At 43.4% G+C, this 16,000-nt stretch overlaps 1 protein-coding gene across 3 annotated transcripts in view; it reads left to right on the top strand.

Moving 5' to 3' along the window:
• The first annotated feature begins 3,743 nt into the window (after window positions 1–3,743).
• Window positions 3,744–16,000, top strand: part of LOC144944264 (E3 ubiquitin-protein ligase rnf213-alpha-like) — a 142,034-nt gene continuing 129,777 nt past the window's right edge. For 2 of the 3 annotated variants that reach the window (XM_078872288.1, XM_078872279.1), the window contains exons 1-4: window positions 3,744–3,961; window positions 8,310–8,407; window positions 11,260–11,443; window positions 14,081–14,178. In XM_078872288.1, the coding sequence (XP_078728414.1) occupies window positions 8,317–8,407; window positions 11,260–11,443; window positions 14,081–14,178 (373 nt within the window). In that variant the 5' untranslated portion in view covers window positions 3,744–3,961; window positions 8,310–8,316. The remainder of the gene's footprint in view (window positions 3,962–8,309; window positions 8,408–11,259; window positions 11,444–14,080; window positions 14,179–16,000) is intronic. The other variant, XM_078872297.1, reaches the window with a different exon arrangement.

The raw sequence follows: 16,000 nt of genomic DNA, 5'->3' as shown, positions 1-16,000 counted from the left end.
AGGATTCATAGCTCCTGTGGCGAATGTTATGTTGGTCAGACGAGAAAAGTACATAAAAGAAATATTAAATACTCACAAACACAACTGTAGGCAGTTGCAGCACATGCCTAATTATTACTGGCCAAGACTAATAAGATAACACTGGTCAACACACTTTTTCTGGCATAAGATATTCCAACGGTTTTAAGGTAATTTTGGGGTGCTGATTCCAAATCTGGAATCAGTTTTTGTCTATCACATCAGGTTTTTGAGATATCAAATATTGCATTTTCAATAAAAACAGCAAATTTATGCTCATATACGAATAGCTAAACAGACATCCATACAAGAATAAGGTAAGATACAATATACAATAATAATGAAACAAACATTTAATGAGCCGTAGCACAAAGTTGTGAGAGTGACTGCATATCAATGAGAGTGAATGTATATTACCATGTAAGAATTGCATTGTGAAGATAAGAAAAATATGTACAAAAAGGTCATTCACAATAGTGATGTTACATCTGCATAAACGACCTCTTCTTTGACGATCTCCGATGTACAGCTTGTAGAATGTCTCTCATCAAGGACCAGCAGTAATCTGCCATTATGTTAGAGTGTAACGTTCTTCCATAACTTTAATGTCTTGATGAAAGCGTTCACCTTGCTCTTCGCTCACGTGACCCATGTTCTCTGGAAACTGGGCCAAGTGACTATGTAAGTAGTGAACCTTGATGCTCATTCTACATCCAAGTGCTTGGAAACTCAAGAGCAGCTCCTCCACAATCTCTCGATAGTTGTCCGCTTTCCTGTTCCCAAGGAAATTCCACACCACATCAGAGAATACATTCCAAGCTCTAGCCTCTGCCGCAGTCATTGTTGTAACAAAGTGTGGATCCCTGATGAGTGTTCTTATTTGAGGACCATCAAATATTCCTGCCTTTTTCTTCTTGGCACTGAGACTTGAAAAGGTTGAACATATATAGATGAAGCAGTCTCCAGTGTGATCAAGAGCTTTGACGAATTGCTTCATTAACCCAAGTTTTATATGTAGTGGGGGAAATACAATTTTATTCCTATCAACCAGAGGCTCATTCTTGATGTTCTTGTCACCAGGCGTCAAACTGATTCTTGGTGGCCAGTTATTTTTAACCCAGTGTTCTAATGTAGCCCTACTGTCCCAGTAGCACAGGAAACAAGGGTATTTGGTGTGACCTCCTTGCTGACCCAGCAGAAAATTAACCATTTTCAAATCAACACAAATTAGCCATCCATGAACATGGTATTCCAATCTATCCAGAACAATATTGATGTTGGCATACTCTTCATTCATTTTTACAGAGTGTCCTATTGGGATTGAACCATATATATTTCTGTTGTGAAGTAACACACATTTCAAACTCCTTTTATTACTGTCAATAAAAAGTCTCCATTCACTTGAATCATATGTGGGCAGTCCCATATTGAGAAGAAGCCCTTCAACATCATTACAATAAACAAGTTGACCTTCTGAATGGAAGTACTTTCGCAGTGCTGCTTCTCTGTTACGATAAAAGGAGACACTAGTGCCAGGTCTGAGTAGTCCTTTCTCTTGCAGCCTGGAAGCCAACAATTCAGCAGACTGCTTTGGCAAATACAAATCTCTTACAAGATAATTCAATTCAGGCTGACTAAACAGAGACATTTTATCACAATCTGCATCAGATGGCGTATATTCGATCTGAGCATCATCATCATCTGTAGAAGCAGGTAAACTGAGGGATTCAACATCAATCTCTGGTAGCTCAATAAATACAGGCACAGGTATTTCCTCACAGTGCTCAACTGGTCGTCTGGCAGATGGGATATCTGGGTATTGTAAGTGTTGTTTGTTTTTCTTATTGAAACCTTTTACATTGACAAGGCAGAAGTAGCAGTTATCCAAATGGTTTGTAGGTTCTCTCCAAACCATTGGCACACCAAACTTCAGCTTAGCATTCTTTCCTTTAGACCATGATCGCAAAGTTTCAACACAGGTTTTGCACACTTTGTGAGGAGCCCAATTTTTGTCTTGGTCTCCAAGTCGTACTTTAAAATAGGCAAGATAAACATTCTTGACAAAGGTATTGATGTTGCGCCTTTGATCCTGCACAGTGAAGCTGCCACAGATGTAGCAGATATCTGGGTCATTACTGCATTTCCTTCTTTCGGATGTTGTAGCCATTGTTAGATCACGCCCTGCAGAAGAAAAATATTAAATAAATGTGGATATCTACATAAAATGATATTATAAACACACTATCCTAAAAATACAGCACCATATTTTAACACTAAAGCAGTCACTGACTCGCAACAACTTGCAATCATAAGTGACAGAGTTAATTTCGGGTAAAATCAATGAAAATGGGGTATGCCGATAGCATAAAAATGAGATGTGATAGAGCAAATCTGAGATCAGATTTGGAATCGGCACCCTAAAATTTGTCTAAAACAGCTGCAAAAGTTCAGGCCAGAATTTCTTTTTTTGTTGACCAGTGTAATCTATTTAAATTGTGAGAAATTAAAATGTTAACCGTTCTGATAGCTCCAGGCTTAGTGTTCCTTGGAGGCATATTATTAAGTGATAACACCTTTTAATTTCATGCATATTCAGGTTTTCATGTTTTAACTGACTAATGCAACTGGTAATATGTACTGCATATTCTCAGATTAACATCAATTGTAATTCATGATTACATTAGCCCCCCCCCCCTCTGATCTTCGTACCAAATAGACTCACAGCGGTGACATCACATTTACTCTATTTAAGATCATAACAGAAAGACTTCTTCGCAATTCTGGAAAAAAAATCGCCCGATGAAGCTGGTTGCAATCACCAGAGAAGCGTCGTACTCAAATTATGATGTGGGTCTCCACTCCAACACGCCGGTGTGCTGAAGTAGCAACTGTCACGTTTTGTTTAGGTGACAAACCTTACTAATTGGATGTGTCAGGTGGTGCTGGGATAACGACACTATTGTTTTAATGCAAATCAAGCAAAACATTATACTGTGCTGTTTATAGCAGGGGCCTGCCAGGTATATTTGATTTCCAGTATTTGCGGTAACTGATGCTTTCAGCTTAGGAAATAAATCGGCCCAAGGGAATCAAACACATGGTTCGGAGCTCACAGGGGCGATCGCATGGATGGGATATCCCCCCGACCTGTCAATGTGGAATGTCCATTCCTGGCTTGGATTCGCCACCGCAAATCAAACGAACAACAACAAAGCCCCTCCCAAGACGAGGGGTACATGAAACACGCGCGCACGTGTGTGATGCCGCTCGGGTAGGGCAGCCACACAAACGTCCATGATCGTAACATGAAAATAATACTATTATTCTTGGTTCTTTCGGTAAAGTCACGTAGAAGGGAAATAATAAAAATAAAACAATACAATTCTCACGTTTCGCCACTTTTTTCAAAAAATGTCTTGCTGTGGGTTTCACACCTGATGATGATTGCTTGTGTTGCAATCGAAACGTCAAAAGAATTTCATTGCTTTATGTTTATTATTGTATTATTTCCCTTCTACGCGACTTTACCGAAAGAACCAAGAACATGAATCCCTGCAGCCACGAAAGCTTCACATCGACATTTATCTGAATTCTGATGAGATTCCGAGTCGTTGTCGACGACGACGCTGCCGAGAAGGCCGCGCGTCACGGCCACGCCCCCTTCCCGGAACGACGCGTCACGCCCCCCCTCCCCCCTCCTTCCCCCCTCCCCCTGTGGCCCCCACGTGGATCCTCTCAGTCGTCCCCAGCCGTCAGCCGCAGCAAGAGCTGCTGCTGCTTCTTCTTCTCACGAGTTGTGGCGACGGTGCGAGAGAGGAGTGAGCTAGGAGCGAGAGGGACTCGTCCAGTGTCGTCGGTCTACGCCGGGCGGGGCGGGGGGGTCAGAGTCGAGGTGGGAGGGCGCTGCCGGAGACGTGGAGAGTGCGCGGCGCGATCACTGCAGGTGAGGTGACACTGTAGGTGAAGTTATACTGCAGGTGAGGTGACACTGTAGGTGAAGTTATACTGCAGGTGAGGTGACACTGCAGGTGAGGTGACACTGCTGGTGAGGTGACACTGCAGGTGAGGTGACACCACCACTCACTGCTGACGAGGTTACAACACTCACTTCTGGTAATAATAAATAATAATTAGCAAGGCGCCTTTCATCCGCAGTTCTAAACGCGCCCCGTGTATGTTAAAGCCGGACATAAACAGAACTTGCAGGGTCAATGGGCAGCACGAGGCAGGGAGTGAAGGCCAAGTTGAGACTTGGCCTTTAATAATAGAGTGGCCGAGGCATGTTCTTTGGGTCTTTCGGTAAAGTCACGTGGATAGAAATAATAATAAAATAATAACAATAAAATAATAACAAAGTAATAATAAAGTAATAACAATAAAAGAATAACAATAAAATAATGAAGTAATAACAAAAAAATAATAACAATAAAATTATACAAATATCACGTTTCGATCGCAACACAAGCAATCTCCTGGTGACGTCACCCGATGACGACTGCTTGTGTTGTGACCGAAACTTCGTGATTTTTTAAATTATGTTTTCTTCTATCTACGTGACTTCACCGAAAGACCCAAATAATATGCATTGCTGCAGTCACGAAAGCTTTAAGTCAATATTTTGCCGAGGCAATTAAATCTTTTATTTCTGGGACACTATTTTTTTCTCCCGGGGGTGAACTTAACTCCGCGACTGGGGTACCAATCAATCGTAAAAAAACGTGATCGAAAATTCAACTTTGCATAGTGCATCGTGTACAGCTCGTCGAGATGAGTCGATTGCCGCATCGCCGACCATCAACAGACTAAAGGTGACTGCATCACGGAAATTATGCGAGAGCCGGGCGACTATGGTACCCTGGGGTACCGCCATGAGGCTCACTTTAACAACAACTCTAACGACTCTGGCTGTCTTGTTAGTAACGCCAGAGCACTGTTCCGCAGTCTGGGAGCGGCACAGTGGTAACAGCCCGATAACCCACCCACTGACCTGCTCGCTCACCCACCCGCTCACTCACTCGCTCACCCACTCACCCACTCACGCACTCACCCACTCACGCACTCACTCACTCACGCACTCACTCACCCACTCACTCACCCACCCACCAACAAGACAGGCCTTAATAAGTAATATAAAAAAAATTTTTTTTAAACACGCTTTAATTAAATGTACCGTACTAGTAATGGAAGAAGTCCACGACTCCAGGAAGTGGCCCCGAAGCTTGCCATAACGTAAGGGGCCGTGGTGATTTACAGCCAACGTTAGTTGAGCGTGGACAATTGGACCCAAACCGAAACATAACATAAAAAATGTTAAAAAATATATATTTCTTATAGAATATAGTATTGTCATCAGTATGACATAAGTATACCAACTTTGCAGTCGATAGCACATTGGTCAAAATTGAGTTACAAGATTTGAGGATACGACAACAACAACAGAGTGAGTTAAATAAAAGCGTGTAATCATAAACAGGACCCTGCGGGGTGGGCTGGTAGGAACGAATAACCAAAGAATATAAACATGTATTATTACACTTGTTAAGCCAGGAAAGCCCCACTGAGTCAAAAGGTTTTTGTAGGGTCCTGCCAAGTGTTTGCAGTAGGGGGCGATGTTGCTACACCTAATCGGACGATACGAAGTGAGAGATTGAGGCCTAGTTCTAGGCTTTAGGCCTAGCTGTAGGCTTTAGGGCGCTGTGAGTTAATTTTTAATTTAAATGTTTTAATGATTTATGTAAAAGCTTTAAATTTAAATGTTTCTATTTAAAAACTTGAGGGAATGTAACATTGTTAAACATAACTCCCTTTCACACACGCGGGGGTACGATACGAAGGGAGAGTTTCAGGCCTAGTTCTAGGCTTTAGGCCTAGCTGTAGGCTTTAGGGCGCTGAGTTTTTTTTTATTTAATTTCAAAGTTTTAATTAAAAGCTATCTCAGGGAATTATTAGGGCGCTGTGAGTTTTTTTATTTAATTTCAAAGTTTTAATTAAAAGCTATCTCAGGGAATTATAAGGGAATGTTACACGTATTTAGCCAGGAAAGCCTCATTAATTTAAATGTTTAATTAAAAGCTCTCTGAGGGAATTACAGTATAAGGGAATGTTACACTTGTTTAGCCAGGATAGCGTCACTGAGTCTAAAGGTTTTTGTAGGGTCATGCCAAGTGTTTGCAGTAGGGGGCGATGTTGCTACCAGGATAGCGTCACTGAGTCTAAAGGTTTTTGTAGGGTCATGCCAAGTGTTTGCAGTAGGGGGCGATGTTGCTACACGGACGGACGGACAAACGGACGGACGATATAATCTATTGGTGTCTGGTCCACTTCGTTCCTACCAGTATAAAAAATAGCTCTCACAACTCCGAGTGTCTTATTATATATCTACGCTGCTGTGAACACGCCGCCATGAACCACTGCACGGTGGCACCCGTGCAGAGGGGGATCCAGTGGCGGAGGGGGGGACTCGGTGGCGGGTGCCCTCCGCGTGTGCAGGTGGTGCAACTGCGCCCCGGGCCCCCCATCATGAATAAGGGGGGCGGGCGCTGGTGCTTGGCTTGGGGCCATGTCAGCAACAGCAGTAATTCTAGATTTGAAGCTTTTGTGACTGCAGCTAATTCGGCTGTGACGGTCCCACCTGATGACAGAGACTTGTGTTGCCTCCGAAACGTCGTGATTTTTGTTTTTATTTTATTTTCATTAATTTTGATGTTTTACCTACGTGACTTTACCGAAAAAACCTAAGAATATAGCAACAGCAGTAGTTATTATTGTTGTTGTGATTCCTCTTGACGCTTGTTTACCCAGCACAGTCTTATCGAGTCTCAAGACTTTCTCAGGAGGGCCCTGCCAAGTTTCCGCAGTAGGGGGCGATGTTGCTGCTGCTGCTGCTGTGTGTGATCCCAATTGAAAAAAATGCATTTTAAAAATTGGGATATTCTGGCCATGACCTGTCACTGTACATTGTAAATGTATTTAGCAATGGAATGGGGAGGGGAACCGATGCAGAATATGCGGGGGGGGGGGCAGTGCCGGATATTATCCTAGTAGCTAAATAATAAATTAAATAATAGCATATTACGACGTTTCGATTGCAACACAAGCAATCATCATCAGGAATAAAAGAAATAGCAACAAAAATCGAACTAGAAAACTATAGACAGACATACAAGCAGACAGACATCACAAGGACACACAGAGAGAGAACACATCGGCACAGAGAGAGAGGTCGTTTCTGTGACGGTCCCTTAAATATAGAGAGGGGGACGGGGGCGGAGAGAGGAGTTTTCTAGTTAGATTTTTGTTGCTATTTATTTTATGCCTGATGATGATTGCTTGTGTTGCAATCGAAACGTCGTAATATGCTATTATTTAATTTATTATTTTATCTTTAGACGTGACTTAACCGAAAGAACCAAAGAATAATTCCTGCAGTCACGAAAGCTCCAAAATTAAGATTGTTTTTGAGCTCTTTGCGTTTCAAGCGGTTTGAATGAAAAGATACGCATTTTATGATGTTCACATCTGAACAATTCAAAAACGGTAAAAGATAGGAGAGCTTCCCCTCAGATTATTCAGTTAATTATTTTTGGTTCTTTCTAATAAAATAATGGATTGTTTAGATTGAGCGGTTTCCTATGGGTACGTATTTAAATATAAAAAGTTTAATAGAATTATCAACAATTTTCGTGGTTTTTGTTTGTGGAAAAATACAATTTATTTTAGTAGTTAGTGTCTGATCGTAGATAACAAAAATGTAAAGAATCATCAGGTTCATTATATTATTTAAAACTTTTGCCTGGCGAAGACAGACTTCATGAACTAGTTTTTAAATACTATATAGCACAACGATGATTGAAGGATATGTAAATAACAATACATTAAATAGGGCAAACAATGAGGTTTTGTAACAGTAGGTCTACGAGTTGAATGAGTTGAGGCGGGCGATGTTTGCCATGCCAATTGTCTGCAGTGTGGATGGTTTTTGGTGGGAATTTGGAAAAGTGGTCGATGGAGGTTGAAAGTAAAGGTTTAGATGTTAGAGGTGCAGCCCTACAATTGCTTGCTCACGGCCACTGTTGGTGGAAGGGTGCCCACTGCAACAGCAAGATCTAGAGAGCCCCCCTATCGCCTTCTGGAAGGTATTTTGGCCTACTCTTCCACGCTGGAGATAAGAGGGTCAGGAGGATTGTCCATGTAATGACCCACAGTAATCATGCTTAAACGTGTGCTCTAGATCGGCAGTGTACATTTCTGAATGTGGAATAACAACATTGGAATTGTTCACTTTGTTGCAGGAATGCGATGAAGTGCCCAAACTGTCAGACGATCTGTCAAGAACGCCAAAAGTTTTGTGGTGAATGCGGGAACCCGTTACAGCCTGAATGCAGGCCAGGTCAGAATAACACAACAATAACAAATATCATTCTTGTTTTCTGCTGTCATTTTTATTACATACCACGCCCACCATGCAAATATTACAACTTTGAACAATACATTTTGAAAAAAATGTTGGGCATTAATCTGGTTTTGTTAACCATCGTGTCTCACAAATTAGTACATGTGGAGTGGTCATAAGCCTCATTTCCTTAAATATTTAAACCAGACAATAATACCTCGATATGCATATATTCGAAAAAGTTCCAGTGCAACAACCTTTGGATATTTTACCGTTATTTTACACAAAAGGCAATTATTTAAAAATACACTAAAAGGAATAAATAATACTTTTGTCGCTATACAGTACTATCTTCACTATGCGTCTGTTATTTGTCAGTTTTTAATTGTAATACTGTACAGTATAAATATAATATGTTAAATTTAACGTCTTTGTTTACAATATGAATGGTGAGTTATGAAGTGTTTATACTGGTAGGAACGAAGTGGACCAGACCACCAATAGATTAATGTGTCCGTCCGTCCGTCCGTGTATCAACATCGCCCCCTACTGCAAACACTTGGCATGACCCTGTCCGACAAGATGGCTGCCCGCTCCCCCTGCGATCTGTGAACTAAACAAGATGGCCGTCGCTTCCGGCGCCTCACGGCGAAACTTTAAACTTCGCTTCAAATTTACTTTACTGAAACGCAGCACGTTTTTTTTAACACAGATACATTTATTAACACAGACGAGATACATTTAATCGCCTTATTTGTGCACGAAAAGCACGACGCGAGGCCTAGTGCGGCAGGCTTCGCGAGGCCTAGTGCGGCAGGCTTTGCGAGGCCTACTGCGGAAAAGGCATCGCGAGGCCTACTGCAGAGAAGGCTTCGCGAGGCCTACTGCAGAGAAGGCTTCGCGAGGCCTAGTGCGGCAGGCTTCGTGAGGCCTACTGCAGAGAAGGCATCGCGAGGCCGACTGCAGAGAAGGCTTCACGAGGCCTACTGCAGAGAAGGCTTCGCGAGGCCTACTGCAGGGAAGGCTTCGCGAGGCCTACTGCAGGGAAGGCTACGCGAGGCCTAGTGCAGAAGGCTTCGCTAGGTCTACTGCAGAGAAGGCTTCGCGAGGCCTAGTGCGGCAGGCTTCGCGAGGCCTACTGCAGAGAAGGCATCGCGAGGCCTACTGCAGAGAAGGCATCGCGAGGCCTACTGCAGAGAAGGCTTCGCGAGGCCTACTGCAAGGAAGGCTTCGCGAGGACTACTGCAGAGAAGATTTCGCGAGGCCCAGTGTGGCAGGCTTCGCGAGGCCTACTGCAGAGAAGGCTTCTCGAGGCCTACTGCAGAGAAGGCTTCGCGAGGCCTACTGCAGAGTAGGCTTCGATAGGCCTAGTGCAGAAGGCTTCGCTAGGTCTACTGCAGAGAAGGCTTCGCCAGGCCTAGTGCGGCAGGCTTCGCGAGGCCTACTTCAGATAAGGCATCGCGAGGCCTACTGCAGAGAAGGCATCGCGAGGCCTACTGCAGAGAAGGCTTCGCGAGGCCTACTGCAGGGAAGGCTTCGCGAGGCCTACTGCAGGGAAGGCTTCGCGAGGCCTAGTGCGGCAGGCTTCGCGAGGCCTAGTGCGGGAGGCTTCGCGAGGCCTAGTGCAGAAGGTGGTGGTGGGGGGTGGTGGGGTGGTGGTGGTGTGGTTGGGTGGTGGTGGGGGGTGGTGGGGGGGTGGTGAGGGCTGGTGGGAGGGGTGGTGTTGAGGGTGGTGTTGGGGGGTGTTGGGGGGGGGGGGGCTGTCAACTGGTGTAGGAGGCGGTGCACTTCTCTGCTTCAATTTTGTTGCGATTTATTATCTGCACACAAACAAAACCACCGAGAAGTAAAACGCGCCACCCAGCCCTGCCCCCCCCCCCGCCCTCTCCCCCCACCAATATTTGAGTGATATTATAATTAAAAACAATGATGCAGCACCCCCGCTTTTACATTAGTAAGCAAATCACAGCAAGATGAGTTTTTTGCACACTACGGGCAACACATTTTCTCCAGTCACTGCCTTAAACCCGTTCAGTCGACCGAGTGGAACAACAGAATAGGCGGCTAAATACGGACTGAGTGGAACATAGAACACATTCCTGCGGAGGGAGCTGGTAGGAACGTTGGGTTGCTCGGTCAATGGCCAGGGTCAACAGCGGCGTGGTGTATTCCGCAAATATGCCCGACTGTGAGGGCGGGCACAAGCCGGCGTGAGTAGGTTAAACGTTGAGTTTTATAAGGACACCACGGGGTGACCAGCCCCTCCCCACCCAGCCCCTCCCCACCGAGCCCCTCCCCACCCAGCCCCTCCCCACCCAGCCCCTCCCCACCCAGCCCCTCCCCACCCAGCCCGGTCGATATCCCTGTACCGGTACTAAGTATTATTCCTACCAGCCCACCCCGCAGGGTCCTGTTATATGAAATGCTAAGTTACAAAGGCTGGGAACGCATCCCCGTAGTACGAATGTTTTTTTGGAGAACGCCTCCCGTTCATAAATCGAGGGACACCTATATTCTTGGTTCTTTTGGTAAAGTCACGTAGATAGAAAATAAAAATAATAAAATAATAAATGTTATTTAATTATCGAGGGATGCCTGTATATTTTCTTTCATTCACCTGTTTAATGACAGTTGTAAATGGAGAGGACATTACACATGTGGGCCTAGTATTGCACAAACACAATATCATGCATTTCATAAAATATTGCATTTTTACACTATTAACAGCAATTCAATCATGGATTTTGTAATTGCACATACCTGAAGTAAACCTAATCATTTCATTGAATCTGAGCTCTCCTTCTTGAGACTTTGAAGATGTTATAGTTTTAACAAAATTCTGTTTTCAGCTGCTTTAGGGCAGCATGGCTCAGCAGCAAGAGGGACTCTGCTGCAAACCAAGGGGCAGGGTGACGGAGCCCCAGCAGCTTCCCAGGCCTCCACTGGAGAATCACAAACATCTCCTGGACAGCAAGGGACACTGGGCAATAAAAAAAAAAGAAATAGAAATAAAAAGAAAAAAGCTACCGGAAGGTAATTTGATGTACATGTAGGTTTGGGCGACCAATACACGCAAGTCTCGCTTCACGAGCATTCTTTCTGTGAGATTTTGCTCTAATGAGCAATTTGCATTTAGACCAATTCATTCGCAAAACAAGCAAATGTTCTTGTAGAAACGAGTGGAGAGATCAAATTTGTTCTGTGGCGGCAGGGGCGCACCACCACCCGCAGTTGTTTGTTGAGTGCTTTCAGATGTTTTTTTGCGGCTGTCTTGGAATGCTCTTCCGATATTCCGAAGCCACTGGAGCTATGCACTTTTAAATCTAAATGGAAAACTAATTTCTTTAGAACTGCTTTTTATGTGTAGTTTCTTGTTCTTGCCCCTGCACCTCTGATTAGCACGGTTGGCTACGTATGGTGCGAAAGCAGTTCAATATACCTACCAGCTCTGCTGTGCTGTGTGCGCACATGTGGGTGGTAGGGCGGGCTCTAATTCATTGCAGATGCTGAGAATAGGCACCTGTATGAACTGTGGTTCTTCATGTATCTTAAGTGTTACATTTCATGTTTTATTACTTAAAAGTAATATAATCATTTGTATTTCTCACGGAATGAAGGTAGTTTCAAGAGTTGGACATTTTGGGGCTGAAACGTAACTCAGCTTTTAACATGAGAGTCAATGGAAAAATGATAATGAGTGTGATCCCTCTGTAGTTGGAGCACACTCTCTAGTTCCCATTATTAAAAATAGGGACTATGACCCCAGTTGGCCAATCCAGAGGTACTATACCCCCCTTTCATAAAACATTGAAGAGGCTGTTAACCACGACACCCCTACATAGTCCAGCGCTTTCAACAACTGGGCGAATCTCGTCCACCCCAGCAGCTTTGCCACTACGAAGGCCCTGACCCACCGCAGCGACTTCAGCAGCTGTGATGGATCCGACCCCCCCCAGCTGTTTTATTTGGCTGCCTCCTGAGAGGAGGGCATGTCCGCCTGGTTGAGAAGCTCCTCAAAGTGTTCCTTCCGCCTCTCGACTATCTTCTTAGTTGAGTTCAATGTTACACCACCCTTACTGAGAACAGCCTGGGCCACGTCCCGTCGACCCCTCCTAAGGCATCAAATGGTTTGCCAGAACATCTTTGAGGCTGCCCAGTAGTGCCTTTCCATGGCCTCTTAAAACTCTTCACCTGCCTGCGCTTTCGCCTCAGCGACTGCTGCCGCTGTTGCTCTCTCGGAAAACCAGTACTTCTCAATTGTGTCGGGTGACCTTTTTCCGAGCATAGCTTCCCTCACCACTGGTGTCCACCAGCGGGACCTAGGGTTGCCACTATGACAGGCACCAACTGCCTTCAGGCCACAGCTTTTCACAGCTGTATCGACAATCAAGGTCCTGAACATCGTCCACTCTGACTCAAGGTCCATAACCTCCCCTGGAGTGTAGGATAAGTTTTCCCGGAATCTTTCTGCACTGGGTCTTCCACCAGATGTTCCCAGAAAACCCACACTATTCGTTTGGGCCTTCCACGTCTATTTGATTGGTGCCCCAAGCATCAAATCTAACTTACCACCAGGTGGTGATCAGTTGACAGCTCTGCCCCTCTCTTCACCCATGTGTTCAGAACATACGGCTTTAGGTCCGATGATACAACTATAAAGTCAATCATTGACCTTTGACCCAAGGTGCTCTGGTACGAAGTACACTTATGAGCATCCTTTGGTTCAAACAGTGTTTATTATTGACATTCCATGACTAGCGCAGAATCCCAATAACATCTCTTTGTTTGGGTTCAGATCAAGGGAGCCATTCCTCCCAATCATGCTTCTCTAGGTTTCTCCATCATTTCTCATGTGAGCATTGAAGTCGCCCAGTAAGACTATGGAGTCAGTAGGCGGCACTATATCGAGCACTGCACTGACCGTCTCCAAGAAGGCCGAATACTCTGAACTGCTGTTTCGTGCATAATCACAGACAACAGTCAGAGTTTTTCTTTCTGAGACCTGAAGTCTCATTATTGAGGCGACCCTCTCATCCACTGGGACAAACTCCAACTGAACAGTACCCAGTCGGGGGCTTGCGAGTATCCCCACACCCGCCCGGGGCCTCTCGAGAAGTTTGGTTCCAGTGCCAATGCTGTGTGTGGAGGTAAGGCCGACTGTCTGGTCGATACCTTTCCACCTCCTCCACCAGCTCCGGCTCCTTCCCCCCCCAGTGATGTGGCATTCCACGTCCCAATAACTCATGTCTATTGCCAAGGCCCAGTCCGTCCGAGACCATCCCTCTCCCTGCCATACTAACTGATTAATAATCATGAATCACATGTATGTTGAACTTATTTTGCACTCTACGTAACCAATTGTACATAATACAATGTTTGAGTTTTGGTTTCATGTCACAATGTATGACTGAAATTAGAAGTTGTTTGTAAGAGAGACTTATTGAAGTTGTTGGTTAAAACTGGACTTTCCTTAACACTTCTTGTGAGCCATACCTGGTGACTCCAGTAAATTAGCCTACTTGTCTCTGAGTTTTAATCTGAATAAACAAAATAAAACAATTGTAGTATTTATTTAATATATGTAATGTTACAAAGCAATTTATGATAATTATTGTTTTGTTAAGTTCTGTTCTTGTGAATAAACGTCAGTTTATTTTATTCATTATTTAGCAATGAAGAAAGCGTTGCTGCAGCAGCTGGCGCAACAATAACTGACAAGGAACACAGAAATGATGGTGTTGGTCGGGAAGAAGGCAGCAAATCTACTGGTAAATAAGTATTCCTGGAGTTTTGTAACAAACGTCCAAAAAGCTCAAACAACCGTCACTATAGCACAGTATGTAGGTATACATCAGTTTCCCTTCATAAGCACATACACATGCACACAATATTAGTAACATAGGTTAATTTCAACATTGTTTTTGGCAGTAACAGATCCATTACTAAGCTTCATCAATGAGCTATGGGTAGGTCGGTGTAAAAAAGCACATCATGAGATCTATTGCTGAAACGTGACTCATCCAAGTTATTGCATTCCCTCATGATCCTCGCAATCCCAACTGGCTCCTGCACATGAGCTGACCCCATCGCTTTATCTCCACAGTGGCTATCCTGTCATCCGTGTTCACTCCTTTGGCTGTCTCTCTGTTGTTAGTCTTGACCATCAGCAATGAATACTTTTAGAAACATGTCCTGCCAAAGCCAATTCACTTGTGTATTAACATTCAAGGTGATTATTCTTTGGTTCTTTCGGTAAAGTCACGTATAAAGATAAAATAATAAATTAAATAATAGCATACGACGTTTCGATTGCAACACAAGCACTCATCATCAGGTATAATGAAATAGCGACATAAAATCTAACCAGAAAACTATAGACAGACATATAAGCAGACAGATATCACCAAGATACATAGAGCGAGCAACACAGGTACAGAGAGGGGTGATCGTCTCTGTGGGGTGGCCTTAAATTAGCAATCTTTGAAATACATAATCGACCAGGCTGTGCGTTAATTGTGTGTTGACCGACTCTCTGTGTCGTTTTACATAACATTTCGATACTTTGCTAGGTGTATGTTGTATGTGTTGGAGTTATGAAATTTTGATGAAAATAATAAAAATTAATAATTTTCCGAAAAATGCGCAAATCGCATTAATTATGTTAATGTGTGTATTAACATGCATAAATTATGATAATGCGTGTAATGATATGCATACATTATGATGGTGTGAGTAATCGTATGCATAAATTATGATAATCGCGGAGATAATCGTAGTAATTTATGCGGATGCTTGCGATGATGTTAATGTGAGCAGTTGTGGTAATTAGGCTCAGCTTCGTTTATCCAGAGTTATGTCAATCAGGATAACACGATGATCAATGATTAAACGTTTACCGATTATCCTAGTGTGTGTTATGATATTTAGGTCTCCATTTTCATATCTCATCACAGGATACAGTTATCAAGAATAAGATGGTTTTGCATGGACTTGGAAAGAAGCACTCGAACAGTTGGTGTTAAGCAATTTTATTCTAACAAGCATGTGACATTCTATCATGCAGGTCGAACATGCGTCAATAATTCATGAATAACCAAACTCTTATGCATTTGCGATATCATGCGTTCGATTAATATGAATAACTAAAATTCTTATGCAATTACGAGATTAAGCATTGACTAAAATGAATGAATAAACACTTATGCATTTACTAAATTGAATAACTCAAAACTCTTATGCATTTTCGATATTGTGCCTTCGACTAATATGGATAACTAAAATTCTTATGCAATTACGAGATTAAGCATTGACTAAAATGAATGAATAAACACTTATGCATTTGCGAGAACAACTCAAAACTCTTATGCATTTAACGAACTTAATGACTAAAAACCCTCCTAACAACCAGGCATCTCATTAGTTCGTTTTGGTATCGATCACAATCGGCGACTGGCCGAGTTTGAAACCAAGCATGACACACTTCATTTTGCGGTAATAAAAATCACTTATTATACCCAAGAGGCGAAAGTATATGTCAATAGATTCATCGGCAAGTGTGAAATCCTTTTAACGGAAGGTTGGAGTCAATGG

Source organism: Lampetra fluviatilis, chromosome 2, assembly GCF_964198595.1.
Source record: "Lampetra fluviatilis chromosome 2, kcLamFluv1.1, whole genome shotgun sequence".
Taxonomy (NCBI): Eukaryota; Metazoa; Chordata; class Hyperoartia; order Petromyzontiformes; family Petromyzontidae; genus Lampetra; species Lampetra fluviatilis.
This window is presented reverse-complemented; position numbering and strand designations above follow the sequence as displayed.